Source organism: Polyodon spathula, chromosome 25 (genome assembly GCF_017654505.1).
Source record: "Polyodon spathula isolate WHYD16114869_AA chromosome 25, ASM1765450v1, whole genome shotgun sequence".
NCBI classification, from domain to species: Eukaryota; Metazoa; Chordata; class Actinopteri; order Acipenseriformes; family Polyodontidae; genus Polyodon; species Polyodon spathula.
Genome location: NC_054558.1, coordinates 3,312,060 through 3,327,779, shown reverse-complemented (window position 1 = coordinate 3,327,779; position 15,720 = coordinate 3,312,060). Strand labels below are relative to the sequence as shown.

The window sequence follows — 15,720 nt, the reverse complement described above, 5'->3', positions numbered from 1 at the left end:
TGTCCGCCTGCAGTGCAGTGCTCCCCGGGTCATTACTACAACACTACGGTCCACCGCTGCATCCGCTGTCCGCTAAGCACCTACCAGCCCGACTTCCGGCAGAACTACTGCATCTCCTGCCCGGGCAACACCACCACCGACTTTGACGGGGCCACCACTGTGTCCCAGTGCAAGAGTGAGAACGTTTCTTAAACCCAGTGGCTTACCTTTAACTAGCGTTAGCAACACTGAGCTAGATCATCAAAGGCAAAATGCCCCCCCCCCCTCACAATTTTAACAAATCAGTCATTGTAAGCTGCTTTTTTTATTTGTTTGATCTGTAATTGACTATAGAATAAATGTGCTAATGACAATTTGGAGCAGGTAGAATCGAGCTCATAATTGCCGCCCCATGATAATAATACAACGCTATGCTGCAACACAATAGAGGCATATCCTGAAGCAATAAAAAAAGGATCTAGTGGAAGACAAGGATTTAAAATGTAAAACCTTGGCTATGCCTCTTCTGCTCTTGAGTTGGAACTGTGGGTTTGATCTTTCACAGAAACTGTTGCGTGATGTATGTATTGTGTTTGATGGTGTGTGGGCGATCGCAAGACTGAACCGTAAATGATAAAAAGCTTGAAGTTCTCATAAGTTGATGGGAGAGGAGTGCCTGATTCTGAGTATGTGTGTGACTGCATGCCCCTCCCTCACCCTTCTCTCTGCAGACCAGCAGTGTGGGGGGGAGCTGGGGGAGTACACAGGCTACATCGAGTCGCCCAACTACCCCGGGAACTACCCTGCCAACGTGGAGTGCACCTGGAACATCAACCCCCCGCCCAAGCGCAAGATCCTCATCGTGGTGCCCGAGATCTTCCTGCCCTCTGAGGATGAGTGTGGAGATGTGCTGGTCATGAGGAAGAACTGTGAGTCCCAGCCAGGGTCGAGGGTCTTTCAGCATTGCGTGAAATGAGTCGGTTGGTCATGGACTCAACGTGGGCTTGGGCGCTCTCCACGGCAAGCCAGGTCCACTCGTGATGGTTTCTAGTTTCTGCTCCCTGTTGGTAATCTCCGTCTCCTTGGTCCGCAGCGTCTCCAAGCTCCATCACCACCTATGAGACCTGCCAGACCTACGAGCGGCCCATCGCCTTCACCGCCCGCTCCCGCAAGCTCTGGATCAACTTCAAATCCAACGAGGCCAACAGCGCCCGCGGCTTCCAGATCCCATACGTCACCTACGACGGTAAGCACAGCCTGGCATCCGAAACCAGGCTCCAACCCAGCCCTTGAGAGGTGAAAGGTCTGCCCATTGGCCCGCTGCGGAGTCAGACCTATTGGCTTTGACGTTATGTTAACAACATGCCGCAGACTTTCTATATCGAAAATAATTTTTAAATAGTACGTCAAGAAAAAGGGTTCTGTTTCCTGACTACCTTCACGTAGACGTGCGTGTCCGATGAAGTGCCTGACCGATACTTTCCTGACAGCTCACAGTTCAGTTTTCTAGATGCGTGCTCATCAGTTTATTTGTATTTTCAGAGGATTATGAGCAGCTGGTGGAAGACATAGTTCGAGACGGCAGGCTGTATGCCTCTGAAAACCACCAAGAAATCCTAAAGGTGAGCACGACTGCACCACCTTGTGTACTGTGGTGTGAACAGCACCTCTCTACTACAATATATCCCAGGCGCACACACAGAATACTGACTGGCAGACAAATTAATTAACAGTTCTCCTGTGTATTAATGTGTGCTAAGAGTAGATCTTCAACCTCAAATGGCTTTCATTTTTATAGATGGTTTACAAAAAAATGTTTTATGTTTGTTTCGAAAGGATAAGAAGCTGATCAAAACCCTATTCGACGTGCTGGCTCACCCACAGAACTACTTCAAATACACGACCCGCGAGTCCAATGAGATGCTGCCACGCTCCTTCATCAAGCTGCTGAGCTCCAAAGTGTCCAGCTTTCTGAGGCCGTACAAGTAGCCACAGGGGGCGGAGAGCGAGCCAGCCAGCCACCAACTACAACAACGACAACAAAAACTTTTTTATGGCTTTTAAAACATACTTCACTATGCAGACTTTTTTTGGCTTCTGTTTTTTTCCCTCGCCGTCACAACGGATTAGTTAGCCGAGACTCCGCTGAAGGCTCCAGGTGATTGAGGCTCATTGACTTGTTCCAGCTCCTTCAGTATTGATTATTATCGTTTCTTCTGTTTGTTTTATTCCCTGGGACTCCTCGCACTCTCCCGCTGCTCTGTAGTATCGGTTCTGTAAATGTGTTCTATGCATGTGGGTTACCCAACCATGTAGCTGTTTTGTTTTCCATAAAATCAGGGCGCAAGCCTCGCCACAGTTGCTTGGGCAGCTGAGCCGTTCCTCCTGCTGCAGGGCTAATCAAGTCAAAGCACCGCAAGCCAAAAAAAGGTTATTTTTCAGTTCGAGCAAACAAAATAAGAGACTGTGTTTGTTTTGCATCAGAAAACGCAACTAACTCATTGGGGACTTCCCAATTCAGACCATGCATCGTATCACTTCTACCAATTCCCTTACCTTTGGAGTTTTAAAAAACATGTTTACAGAGTTTTATAAGCCCCCACCAAAAGAAAAAGAGCAAAACACATAAGCAAAATCTGTTTTCGTTTAACATTTAAATATAAAAGCCGGTGCTGTGAGCGTGGGAAGTGAAAGCGTTGCGGAACGACAAAAAGTAAACACATTTTTCTAGTGCAAAGCCTCGGAACAGTAAGTGCACCTCCAGCAGCTTCAGTTGTTTCTTCTTGGTTTTTATGCAGTTTGTTTTCACCTTTGCATTTGCTTCATGTCCCTATAAAAGTAGTGGAAGTCAGCAGCCAGCCCATTTCTCATAGCCCCCCCTCCTGAAACAGTGCCCCCTCTAGTTCAGTCCCAGCCCATGCAGCTCCTCCAAAGAGTATCACAATGGCAAAACCAATGACCTTTTCACTGGTGTACTGGAACTCTCAGCCTGCCTGTGTGTGAGTGCAGCGATCCTAATCTCCTGTGTTTTTACAGAAAAGCCAGAACGATATTTATACCTGCCAAAAACTCTTCAATAGAACGTCTTTTTTTCTATTGCTTGGTTAAACCACGAAATACAGCCATCAGCTACTGGGTTGACTGTAGTGCAATTCCAGTATATTCTAGATTTGTGCACCGGCACTTCAAGGACCCCAGTGAGTTCTTGTAATATTAATTCAGACGCAGGGGATTCTCTCCTCTGCTGCAAACGGCTGCACGTTTTTCATTGTGATGTCACACTGAAGATCTGTTCTGTAAAGCGAATGCTGCAGCACCTGCAGTTTCCCAGTGTGGCGTTTAAGGGACAAGCACGGTCTTATTTCAATCCATGCTCCTCTCATAGACCCTAAACCAGGGGGATGGCACCTCCACTCCTGGTCTTTGTTCCAGCCCTGTTCGAAATTGGTTAACTGAGCCAATTAAAAAGAGCCTTAAGTAGTTAATGATATCATTTTACCTGCTGGACACCCCTACCCTAAACCGATAAAGACTCTGGACATGGTAACCTAAAGCCTGCTTGCTGTAGTGTGCAGACACGCGGTGTGTCTGGAGAGAGGTCGAGCTGTATTGAGAGTTCAAATGTGTTTCACCTTCTATTTATACCTGCTTTTTGTTTCCTGGGCTTTACAATGAAACATGCGCCTCTATGCCTCTGGCCCCCAGCCACTCCCCAACAAAACAAGAGGATGATCAAAATGTTATGTTGTGTTATTATTATTATTATTATTTTTAATAAGAGTTTGTTATGATGTATCATAGAGTTCATAACGGTATTTGCACTTGAAAATTGTAATTGCTCATGTTTTAAAAAAAAAAAAAAAAAAAAAAAAAGTCTGGATTTTGCCTCGTCTTTTTTAACAAATGGAATCGGTGTTCTTACACTTTTTTTCAAATGCTTGTCGTTTCTTTTGTTTTGAAGCTTTTGTCACCATAAGGACACTGGCAACCCAACGTATGTAGTTCTTCCAATAGCCAACACCCAGATCAGCACTAATCTTGAACCACTTTACTTAAAGCAACATAAGGCAGTCCTTTAGAATCTGTGAAAGCATCCATTAGTTTTAAGCGGGGTGTTAATTTCTGTTTTTAGTGGCGACAGCATGACGTTATTCAGACATGAGGTCAGGCTAATGGATATTAATAATATAATAGTATTCAAGAGGTCAAAATAACTGTTTTTAATCACGTTGAAACGTGGCTAACAGTAATAAATCAGTTAACCTAAAAAGTGCCATTCTATCACTTTCAAAAGCACCAGAAAGTGAAAGCTTACACTGCTGAAGCAGCCTAGTCTTGAAGTACGACTCGAGCCAAACTCGGCAGAGGCTGCAGTGACACGTTACACCTGCTGTGGATATTCAATCTCTCTCCAGACGGTAAAGACAGAACATGCTGTAGTAATACCGGGTTCAAGAACAGAGGAATCAAACAAAATAAAACCGACCAACACTGGCAGAACAGTGGAGACTAAAACAGATTTCGTGTTCACGTACCCCAAATGTTCACGGCGCAGTTTACTGTATGTTCTTGCAACAGAAGGAGGTACAGCGGACTGTGATTTCCATCTGTGCTTTTATGTTAATCTGATCTCACGCTGCTAAACTGCAGAGAAGTACTTTCGGGCATTACCAGAAAAAAAAGTCAATTAACTTTTGCCTGGTGTAAAAAAATAAAAAGCACAGACTAACATTGATCTTCAGCAATCTGCAAAGAAAAACAGGACTGATTGCATGTCAATAAGTCAGAATTGAAAGTAATCTGCTGTAGAATTTTATACCTGCAGAAACTGCCAGTTCTAGCTAATAATCAGTAACACCTTTATGTGCACAGAGTTGCATTATCCTTAAACTAAAATGAGTTATCTTTCTGTCAGGCCAAGGCAGGCGTACTGCAGCAATGTGCAAGCACTAACAAGTGAATTTCTCAAAAGGAACAGTGCCTTTTGCTGCATCATTACCTTGCATAAGCAAACACGAGGCTAAAACAACAAGGTATCAAACGCTATCATTTAATAAGACAGCTGTTTCAGCTTAGCTGTCATGTGTAAACTGAACAATAGTGCGAAATTAGAAGCAGCTGCCTTTGGCCTTGATGAATTCCGACATTTTAACTTTTTAAAAAAGTTAATTTGTATTCAACCACTAAGTCCTCTCTGACAGGCCTTTGTTCTCATTAGGACTGAAATCGTCCCAAGTAATTACAAGCGCACCAAGTAAACTGGCCCAATGCAGGCTTACACAATACCAAGCCAGCCTTTACCGCACCCTTCACAGAACTAAGAGCCGCAGCCTGCTTTGAACTCGTAACTGTGTGTTCTGTTTAGCGCAGTCACTTCATCCAGAACTAGAGAAACACTCACTAGCGATGCATTTACAAATACTAAAAAGAAAAATCAGTAACAGATTGAAATGAGTTTCGGTTCACAGACTAGAGAACATTCAAAAACAAAGAGCATCTCATTTTTATTGATGTGCAGCCTTACCGCCAGATGCTATACCATTTCAACAAGAGAATAAAAGGTTTTAAAAGAAAGTAACCGAGTAAAGCTGAAGCACCGATCACAGGGTCTGCTGCGTGTTTCACAGCCGGTCTCTGATCAGGTCTTCAGGATATTCTGTATGAACCTGGCAGAGGTCCCATTAAACTGACTGGAGTAATTGCTCAGACACTATGCAGAGGCCAATACGTTGGCTTTACCCTTCACTGTTGGGTTTGTCAATCCTGTTCACACTGACCAACACTGACCAACACACTGACTTAACCATAAAAGTAACCATATCCTTCTGCTACAAACTCACAAACCGGTTCTCAGGACAAGCAAGCCCCTTAAAACATCTAGTACTTTTTTTCCCCCTGATTTGCTACTTGCTGTTTTGAATACTGAACTATTTTACAGAGATGTCTGATCAAACACAGATGATTTTATATATATATATATATATATATATATTTTTTTTTTATAGTGTATATTATATCAATATATATATCATATATATTTTTTTTTTTTTAATCAAGGAGTTTATTATAAGAGAGACACACAATGTCCTGTAATGAAATAAGCAAGCTTAAGGGTTTTAACCACATTTTTATTTAAAGTCCCTTCACACACATCAGCCCAAACACCTTTTTAAAGCAGAAAAGAAAAAAAAAAGTCTAGACAATTTCAGTACATAAAAAAGAAATCAGGGTTCACTCCTCCCTCTCCCTCTCTCTCTCACAAAAAGTTTCATTAACCAAAAAAAAAAAGCAATTCCTATCACCTGAGACAAACAGTACACCGCCTGTCACGAAGCTCTGGGAAAGGGGCCCGTGTGGAAACGCAAACTCAAAACAGCGCGGCTTCTCTAGCAAAACTAGTCCTATTTTTGGTTTTAACCAGTAATTTTTATGACTTGTTCAAAACAATTACAACCAAGCGATCGGGTGTGTGGAGCTGGCTTTTATGTGCAATGGAAAACAATGCAAAGATATATTTATTGCTGGTTTAAACAAAACCTTTGGTACAGTTGAAAAAGATACAGGCGCCGTCTTTCTCTGGACTCGGAGATCAGGAAAGCAGAGTGCTCCAGCTGTTAAAATCACACGCATCTAATACTATTAGGAGGGGAGTACTTTGCTGCGCTTCAAGTCTAGGGAGATTGCACGGACCATCTGAGCGCATCAGCCTCCTCCAGCGTGAGAGGGCGCTAGTCTTAGTACATATAAGTCCTTGCTGGCAGTCATTCCAGAAATCCAATGGAAAGAGAGTGAGGGAAAACAAAAGGTGAAACAACACAGCAAGAAAAGCCTACATTATCCTGGTGGCTCTTCTACATCTGGAAGCTCCTTCATTTCCCATTGATTTCAGTGCGAGAGAAGCCGAGCTGTCAAACCTTTCTGCCAGGAAAGGTCCTGGGATTTGGGGGGGTGGGGGCAAGTTGCGTTCCCCTTCACGAACAAGGCTGGGAAACAGCCGGCGGTGTTTGTTTTTGTTTGTTTTTTTTTTTTTTAATTTTAAGAAAAAAACTAAAAGCAATACCTTTTGGACTCAAAGTGGCAACGCCATGAAGAAGAAGAAAAGTTTTTAAAAGCTGGCAGCGCACCCCCTGACTCTGCGCCTCTGGTTCCAGTTTCTTCACGCAGTTTCTCAGCAGCCTTGCTCAGCCACCACCTCGTCCTGAGACATGCTGCCCTGCTGAATGGCTGCTGTGGCCATGCTGATGGCTTCCTCCAGGGTCTGCTGCTCCTCCAGCTGTTTAAAAGGGAAGAGCATTTACACACCTGCTTAGAAATGGCTGCCTAAAAGATAAAGGTGGTCTTGATATACCTGGGGGGCTTACAGCAAGCATGTTGTGTATCCTGCAGACCGAGGTGCTTATAGAATGCATTTAGTGTTGTACTGCTGCATGAGGATGTACACAGAAATCTATCACAGTGTGCTTTATTTCAGGTTTGACAGTGCAATAAAAACAGCATATAACCACAGCAATTGGTGCATAATAAAACTGGACCTAAAATGAAGATACATTTACATTGGGAAATGTTACAAAATGTCATCATACTGTTCTTAATGTTAAGGGAATTGGAAATTCGAGTTTTGATCCTTACAGAAGATGATGCAGCAATGAAACAGAAATCCACACTGACCTGTACCGCTATCTGGGTTCCGTTTGCTGTGGCCAACAGCGCCACCTGTTGGTAATGCTGAGCTGTTCCATGTGAATCTCCAACCATCATCCCATCTGTTACAATGGCCACCTGGTAGGGATAAGGGCAAGATTATAATTAGGGCCTTGCCAAGTACTATTCAAACCTCTCACTCACTAAATAGTGGTTGGTTTTATTACAAGAAATTCACGCTTGCACGCATGCTGTGACCTGGTTAAATATATATTTTAAACAGAAATTTTCTAGGATAACACTAACATGGAAAAACTGACACCTGGTGGCCAGACTTCGTCACTGCAGCTAACATTGACATGGCCCAGTCTAGCCAGACCCCAGTTTCTTTGAGAGATGCAACAATATTTGATTTCTCTTCTTAATCCAAAAATAAATAATAATTAAACCTGACATATGTGTAAGTGTAACACTGTAAGTGTGAAGTGGTATGATAATCTTCATATTCCCCCAGATTCTGACACTTCAATGACTTAGTAAAGAACATCTCTAGCATGTAAACAAGGGCAGTGCATACCGACTGTGCCTCCGTTCCATCAGCCGTCACCACAGTAACTGCGTGGGTGCCAGACCCAGCGATGTCACCCTGGTTGGCAGGGACTGCAATTGTTCTGCCGTCCTGTGTTACCATGGTGATGGCTGAACCCAGTGCTTGCAGGTCCTCATGGGATAGGCTCACCTAGGTGGGAAGACAGGTTACAGTTCATCTCTTGGTTTTTAATAGGAAGAGCAAGAAACATGCTTCAGTTTTATGAAGGCATCTGATATGTATACACACTGAACAAAAAAGGTGAATTTAGTTTTTGTCAGATTTATGACACCGTAGTGTTTCATGTTGTAAATAATGTTTCCATTAAGTGTTGTGTCTCAGCCCGTCCTGGTTGAGCTAAAACGAACGAGACTCAGTATTGAATTCGGTTTGATTTCCTTCTGCTGGGGTAAGAAAGGTTTGGGACTGAATTCAGAATCAGTCCGGGAGGCAGCTGGAAAAATCCTCATTTTCTATACTCTGCAATATGAGCGGCAGACTTTTACCAAACCCTTTCCGCCACGCCTCTACCTGCTGTGTCCCGTCTTGAGTGATCAGCGCGACCTGTGACTCCATGACGTCCTGTGCTACCATGGCAACGTGTGGGGCCGCGCCCCCATCCCCCTCAGTCAGGAAGGCGATGCGCTGCCGTTTCAGATCGGGCTCCTGATCCCCTCCGTCTGTCCCGGCGCACAAAAGGAAAACAGAACGTATTTTAGAATGAGATCAAGCAGACTCCTGGTGTGCAATGTGAGCCAGAATAAAAGGGAGGGAATCCGAGATATGAATCACATTGTATTAAGCTCCCGGTTTATAAGGAGTTTCCACTGTATAAGCCCCAAGCACGTGCGAGACAATCAAACATAACACGAGGCAAACCTTTCAAAGCACTCAGACGAGAAGATATATTTGAGACAGATTAAAAGCAAAATCGCCTTATTACTATTATCAAAAGCTGGAACAAGAAAGACAGGGCAGTGCAGCCCAGCCCGTAAACAGGCAGCGTCTCCAGCATTAGCAAGCTACCCTGGGCTCTCTTGCGCAGCAGCGTGCTTCGCTCACCATCGGAGTGGCGCTGCTCTGCCTCCTCTGTGGCCTCGAAGTCCCCGTGTGCGGTGCGCTTGTGCATGGCGAGGGTGGAGGTCTGCCGGTACGTCTTCCCGCAGTGGTTGCAGGTGTAGGGTTTGCAGTGCGTGTGCACCACGTGGTGTTTGTACAGACTGGAGTACTCCGTGAAGCGCTTTCCACAGCCTGGCACAGTGCACACATACGGTTTTTCACCTGCACACACAGAGAGGTATTTGTTATTGTTGCACGTACACACACACAGCATGCTCACGAGGGCGGACGTTCATAATGGCCTCAGATACAATTAATCCAAAGGTAATGGGCTTCTTTTTTTTTAACAATGAACAATTCAACACTCGATAATGTTAAGTTATGTTTAAAGTGTGTTGGTATTAAGATCGGATTTCAATGTTAAGCTCAGTTTTCAGATTCTCTCACTCTTTCTACACTACGCAGTAAGAGTCAGCAGGCTGGCGCGGTACCTGTGTGTATCCTCATGTGGTTCTTGAAGTTGGTGGCGCTGGCGAAGCCCCGCCCGCAGCCCTGCTCCTCGCACATGTAGGGCCGCTCCCCAGTGTGGGTGCGGATGTGGACTTTGCGGATGTTGGAGGTGGTGAAGGAGCGGCCACAGCCCTCGAACGGGCACTGGAACGGCCGCTCACCTGGGACACCAAACAAAGAAACAACAACAGCTCCCATCAGTCCTACTGACATCCAATGAGCATCCAACACTCTAGAGGTCTGTTTCAGACTTGTCAAGTGCAAGAGGTCTGTTTCAAATTCGTCGAGTGCATGTGTAGAGGTCTGTTTCAGACTCGTCGAGTGTGTGTCTAGAGGTCTGCCTCGTTACCTGTGCTCTGGACTGTGCTGAAAGCGTACCTGTGTGTATGCGTACGTGTTTCTGCAGGTCTCCTGATGTCTTGAAGGCCTTAGTGCACATGTCTTCAGGACACTTGTACGGTTTCTCTCCAGTGTGTGTGCGGATGTGGCTCTTCAAGCCGTACCCCGTAGCGAAGGCCTTCCCGCAGCTCGGCACATCACACCTGTACGGCCGGTCGCCTGTGTGAGCTCTTTCATGAACCTGAGGACACAGCACACCTGGCTCAATTACAATTACAAAGACAGCAGAACTGTGCACTGGAATTGCAAATGCAACACCGTTCTGTACAACTATGCTACAGTAATTACAATCATAATTACACTAAAAAAGAAACAAACTACACATCAACATGTTTAGTCTATTTTAAACGTACTTATTTAATTCATATATATATATGTGTATGTATGTATGTATGTATGTATGTATGTATATAGTGTTTTTTTCAAAGTATCACAAAGCACTGTACAGCACAAAAAAAATTAAATAATGACTATGAAACAGTCAATGGTGGCATATGCAGTAATACAAAAAGAAATGACCAAGCTATAACCACAGGTACAAACACAGAGACATGCCACTAATAAATGCGCAACTGAACTGTAATTGATCAATTATATAGTAGAATTACAATTATAATTACACAGTACACATTGTAACTGACCCCCAGGTCTGGGACACACACACAATGCATGAAATCACAGCAGGCAGCACGCGCCTATTTAAAGAGAACAGGCAGCTTTCCCAGAAGAAAGTGAGGCTCTTGGTCAAGAGGTGTGCATTACCTTTAAATGGTGAGCTGTGGTGTAGAGCCGGCCGCAGCCCTCGTACTGACAGCGATGCGACTTCTCCCCGCTCTGCTGAGACTTCCCTGAGCTGCGCGACTCCTGGAACAGCACCTGCAACGAACATCGGAGCAGGAGTAAAGGACTCCCGCCAAGCAATCCAATACAGAACAGGGACGTCCTCCCCCCAAAAAAGAAACCTAATCCGGTCAGGCATGCATTGAAGGGGCGAGGGAGTCTCCGATCATCTCCACACCCACCTCGATAGCGCCGGGATCCTCTGCAGAGTCACTCTGCTGAAGCCCGGTGCTGCTGGGCCCATTGTCCTCCACCACATCCGACTCGGACATCTGCGAAAAACATTATGGATTTCAGATCAATTTTCAGTGTGATCCTACACCAGCCTATGCAGGTCTAATTGAGCAGCTGCCTGCTTTACGACCTGGACGGAATTGGTTCGGTTAAGAACATTGTTAGATCAAGGAGCTGGGCCTGTCCAGCTATCCACGGGGCCTGCAAGAATATCCTACAGGGTGTAGCTTAAAACTCCAGCCCCCTCCAACCCCTGCTGTGATTGCGTTCCCTTGGCGGCGCCCCCAGCCTGCCTGACCTTGCTGGCGAACTGCTCCAAGGTGGTGATGGTCTCTGGGTCGACTGTGCCCTCCTCCAGCCCGCCCTCAGTGTGCACGGTCAGGATGGTGTTGCTGGCCTGCATGCCGGAGGGGTGGTGGATGTACGCCGTGCTGCCATCTTCCAGCTGGACTGCCTCCACCGTGCTGGGGTCATAGCCCTCTGGAGACAGCGGCAGGGAGAGGAGGACTGTCAGCATGGCGGGCTTTAAGCAAAGACCCCCACATTGGGTACAGCTTTCTTTGGGGTACTCGCTTGTGGAGATCCCTCTCAGTACTCAGACTGGGATGGACTGACTGAGCGAGCCAGTTAGTATCACAGCAGAACATAGTGAGCTGGGTCAGCTGAAACAGTTTAAACATACAGCATGCTTCACTTTCTTTGCAACGTGGATCAATTGGCAAATAACTTCTCATTAAAAAAAAATGAAGCACTTGAAAGAACACAAGCGCAGTTCAAACCATTCAGGTGTTCCTTAATAAGCATAATTAGCAAAGCCAGGAATGGTTTAATATGACAGATTAAATGCAGAATTGCATGTTATGATGTTTCTATAACTGTTTTGGTATGACTGCACTGTGCTTATTGTTTTAAAAAGACAGGCATTGCTGCACTGTTTCAGCAAGCCTGCACGCCGCCGGGAGACACGTGCTTGTTCCCAACACATTACCGCAGTCCGAAAACAAATCCACCAAGGAAAGGAATACCTTTGAGCATGTGGTGAATGTAGGCAGTGCTGCCATCTTCCAGCTGTACTGCCTGGCCATCCTCGAACGGGGTATAGTCTGAAAAACAAAACAACAGATTCAAACACTCAAATCGCTAATTCAAAGGTAAACTAAAGGCTTGCTTTGTCCAACCTACACCCTGTGGGGATAAGCCCCAGCTGGATTAGATTAGCGCAAGTCACACACACTGTGGGGAAGCACCCCTGGACCGCAGAAACTGGGCACCTGGGCTTATCACTGTGATTTATTCGGTTCTTTACTGGTCTGGAACCCCTAAAAAAAAAACTGGTTATTTGTACTCTATGCTGTGACCACTAAGCCATTCCAGTATCAGGTCTCTTTGGGAGTCCATCACACTGTGCTTTAGCTAACGCAGGGCTGTGGGTTAGCTGTGCACACTCGCAGAATGTGTGGCGAAGGATTCGGTCGGGACCTGAAGATTTTCTTCCAGCTATTATTTTCTGGGAGCAGACAGGGGCGTCCTCATGTCAGCATCAGCATCAGCCGCCCCCTGGTAACCCTCTCCTTGGCTATTTTTTTGCACGGCTGCTAATCGAAGCGAAATAGAAATACTAAGCCTTGTCTTTTGTTAATTGCAAATGTGGAATTGTTTGGTTCCGGAAGAGTTTGGACATTCTGCGACCCTGTTCTAATGCCAGTCTCTTGTACCTTTCTGCTGCACGGTGACCTGCTGGATGTACGCGGTGGTACCGTCCTCCAACTGGATGGTGTCTCCTTCAATCAGCTTCCCATCTGTAAAAAACAAAACAGGGAGTCTCTCAGTGCTCCGGGACATTCTAACAGAATAGATTTGTGTAACTGCATCATAAAAAGGGGGCAAGAAAATGCAATTTGAATGCATTCTGAATCTCCAACAAACTTATTTACCAATTATCCTATTGATTGGCAACCGTTTCTGCTCCTGTTCATATATTTTCTTTTGTTCTTATCAAGACCCAACTTGACACCGTTCTGAGATCAATCAGCTACCTGGAATCGGACAAGCTTAGACTGGGCCAGTGGCCCCTTCTCATGTGTAAATCAGTTTAAAAGGAATATATACTTTAAAAAGCAAAAAAAAAATACATTAAAACATAAAACAACTGTGCCCTGCAAGTGCGTGCTTCTCGTTTACCTTTGATAGCTTGCTGGATGAATGAGCTAGAGCTGTCACTGAGTGTCACTGCTTGAAGTCCCAGACTGTCCATGGTTTATAAAGTATACCTGCTCCCAAGAAAACATCAATCAACAACAGCTAAAGGATCCAACCCCCCACCCCTCACTCCAAACTGTGTGATTGGCTCAGAGACAGGCTGGTCTGTCATATTCAGCAAAGAGAGCTTCAGCACATTGCTAAGGGCTGTCATCATCAAAAAGCCCTGAAACTTCAGATTGCATTTTCTCAAAATCGTTGCAATTTGGCCCATTGAACCACTTAATTTTTTTTTTTTTTTTTTTTTTTTTTTGCATATACCCCCCCCCCCCCCCCCCCCCCCCCCCCCCCCCCCCCCCCCCCCCCCCAATGCAGCAGCAGGATGTCAAAGTTAAACCCAAATGTATTTATTCTGTTTGTGTTGAATATCGGGTTTGTGGCACTACTGGGAGATCTGCACACATTTGAATAAATTCTGTTTATTTCACGGATACTTTTAGACTAGACCACTAAGAGGGCATCTCCCATAATAATGACCGGTCTAACAGAAACCAGAGAGGAAGAAAAACGGCAGCTTTCAGCCAATCTGAGTGCAGGATTTCTCTCCACTGTGACTGAACTAGGAACGAAGCATGTGTGATCGACAGTGGTGATTGTATTGTTATTACTTCATATTGGGCTTTATCGGTTGGTTTCACAGATCCAGAAATTGGACTTTTGGTACCTCAGGTAACATTATGTAGTCCACGATTAGAGCGAATTCCTGTCTGTGAAACCACCCGGAAGTGATTTTTTTAAATTTATTTCATTATATGTTTACATTAAATGTGATATTGGAACCCCAGTTTGCAAAGTGTCTACACTTGAATGAATATTTGTGCTTAAACTTGCCTTCTTGTTTCTCTGCTCAGCATCGGGCTGACAGACGACACATCATTATATTTCATCGGTTATGCTGCTGGGGCAGCAGCGCCAGGTGCAGTAATCCTTACCCATGGTCTGCTGGCACGATACTGTGCTTCACATTGTTTGTACCCACAGTGCTAGAAATTCCGGCTCAGCCCATCTGATATGATAAATTCCATATATACTAAGAACGCCTCAACTCAGTATCCCTCCCTTCATTACAATCTGACATCTTACCCGTATCTAAAACTGACAAATACATACTTGTCATTGTGAACCTGAACTGAAGAAAGAACGCTACAGTCCCTGCAAGTGTGCGACCACACTAACAAAAGCTCTTTACTGTGAATTGCAACCCATCGTTGTATCGCACCGCGGACACACGTATTAACAAACCGACTTCCCCTACAATTATTATGATTTGGCAACACGAATTACAAATTAGTGCCCACACACACACCATATTCCTCCCATGTAGGTACCAAAGGCGTTGATGACGTTGTACAACAATTGGGGGCGCGTCAGAATTTATTTATTTGTTGTTGTTGTCGTCGTGAAACAATACGATTTGTTCCAAAATGCTAATGCACGATTGTCTCTGTTTGTAAAAGTTTCTTGCTGTTGTTGTTGTGCTGCTAATCTACGATGCCGGTACACAGGCCCGGGCCGCCTGCTGCCGCAGATCAAGCGCTTCACCGCTCCGGTCTGCGCCCCCCGGCTCCCTCCGCTCTCTCCCACCGTGTACCCCTCAAACCCCGTGTACCCCCCTGCTCCCCGACTCCTTCTATCGGCTGCAAACCACCAGCCACCCGCCTGCCGCCTCCACCCTGCCATTTCACCCCCATTTTCCTATCCCAGCTCTCCCTCGGCTTGGAGAAGCTGCGGCGCAAACTGGGATACTCACCTCCAGCAGCCCGCCATGCACCAGGAGCGGGGGGGCCCCGGGAACCTGCATAAGGAATATCCCTGCCGCTGCAAACAAGGTGGGGGTACGAGCCTGTACACATTCCCGGGCTCCGCTTTCCTGTTGTTGAACGCACAGAAAGCGTTCAACCCGGGAACGTGAACACGCATAATCTGCTCCATTCAATCCCGCGCTTCATTCTGTAATATTCATGTTCTGGGGCCAGGGCGCAGAAAGCGCGATTTGGCCCCAAACGCTGTATAATCTAAACACTGTGCTTTAGTCCTGAAGCGACACGGTATGTTATACATGTTTAGTGGCGGTCGTGCTCAGTTCAAGCGAGACAGTGCAACGATATTACGCTTTTATGGTTTAGGATCCTTTGCATACCCGTCAAGGGTTCAGGACACTTGACCAGGAGGTGTTTGTAAGGGATAGGGTTATTTAAGCGAGCAAAGCA

At 45.5% G+C, this 15,720-nt stretch overlaps 2 protein-coding genes across 7 annotated transcripts in view; one reads left to right on the top strand and one right to left on the bottom strand.

The window, feature by feature from the left end:
- LOC121299833 (signal peptide, CUB and EGF-like domain-containing protein 3) overlaps nt 1-2,835 on the top strand; it is a 55,691-nt gene extending 52,856 nt beyond the window's left edge. For all 4 annotated transcript variants that reach the window (XM_041227956.1, XM_041227954.1, XM_041227955.1 and 1 more), the window contains 5 exons: nt 14-175; nt 711-908; nt 1,073-1,225; nt 1,522-1,601; nt 1,816-2,835. In XM_041227956.1, coding sequence (XP_041083890.1) covers nt 14-175; nt 711-908; nt 1,073-1,225; nt 1,522-1,601; nt 1,816-1,968 — 746 coding nt within the window. In that variant the 3' untranslated portion in view covers nt 1,969-2,835. The remainder of the gene's footprint in view (nt 1-13; nt 176-710; nt 909-1,072; nt 1,226-1,521; nt 1,602-1,815) is intronic.
- Nucleotides 2,836-6,092: 3,257 nt separating this feature from the next.
- Nucleotides 6,093-15,392, bottom strand: LOC121300141 (zinc finger protein 76-like). 3 transcript variants are annotated; one of them, XM_041228578.1, is made up of 14 exons: nt 15,261-15,345; nt 13,433-13,521; nt 12,967-13,050; nt 12,277-12,354; nt 11,550-11,731; nt 11,200-11,289; nt 10,940-11,053; nt 10,157-10,358; nt 9,760-9,939; nt 9,272-9,490; nt 8,741-8,889; nt 8,198-8,359; nt 7,648-7,758; nt 6,093-7,252 (listed from the first exon to the last, which is right to left on the bottom strand). In XM_041228578.1, the coding sequence occupies exons 2-14, from the start codon at nt 13,503-13,505 to the stop codon at nt 7,148-7,150; spliced, it is 1,749 nt and encodes a 582-aa protein (XP_041084512.1). In that variant the 5' UTR covers nt 13,506-13,521; nt 15,261-15,345; the 3' UTR covers nt 6,093-7,147. The 3 variants fall into 3 exon arrangements, with proteins under 3 accessions (XP_041084512.1, XP_041084511.1, XP_041084509.1); XM_041228577.1 differs by lacking the exon at nt 15,261-15,345 and adding an exon at nt 14,342-15,206; XM_041228575.1 differs by lacking the exon at nt 13,433-13,521 and having other exon boundaries at nt 15,261-15,392.
- Nucleotides 15,393-15,720: the final 328 nt, after the last annotated feature.

Coding starts and splice junctions, on each gene's coding strand:
- LOC121300141 (XM_041228575.1), bottom strand. CDS start 15,363: ATGTGTACAGGCTCGTACCCCCACCTTGTTTGCAGCGGCAGGGATATT. Junction 12,355..12,966: donor GGTCACCGTGCAGCAGAAAG/GTACAAGAGACT, acceptor TTTGTTTTTCAG/ACTATACCCCGTTCGAGGAT. Junction 8,360..8,740: donor CTCAAGACGGGACACAGCAG/GTAGAGGCGTGG, acceptor CTTCCCACCTAG/GTGAGCCTATCCCATGAGGA.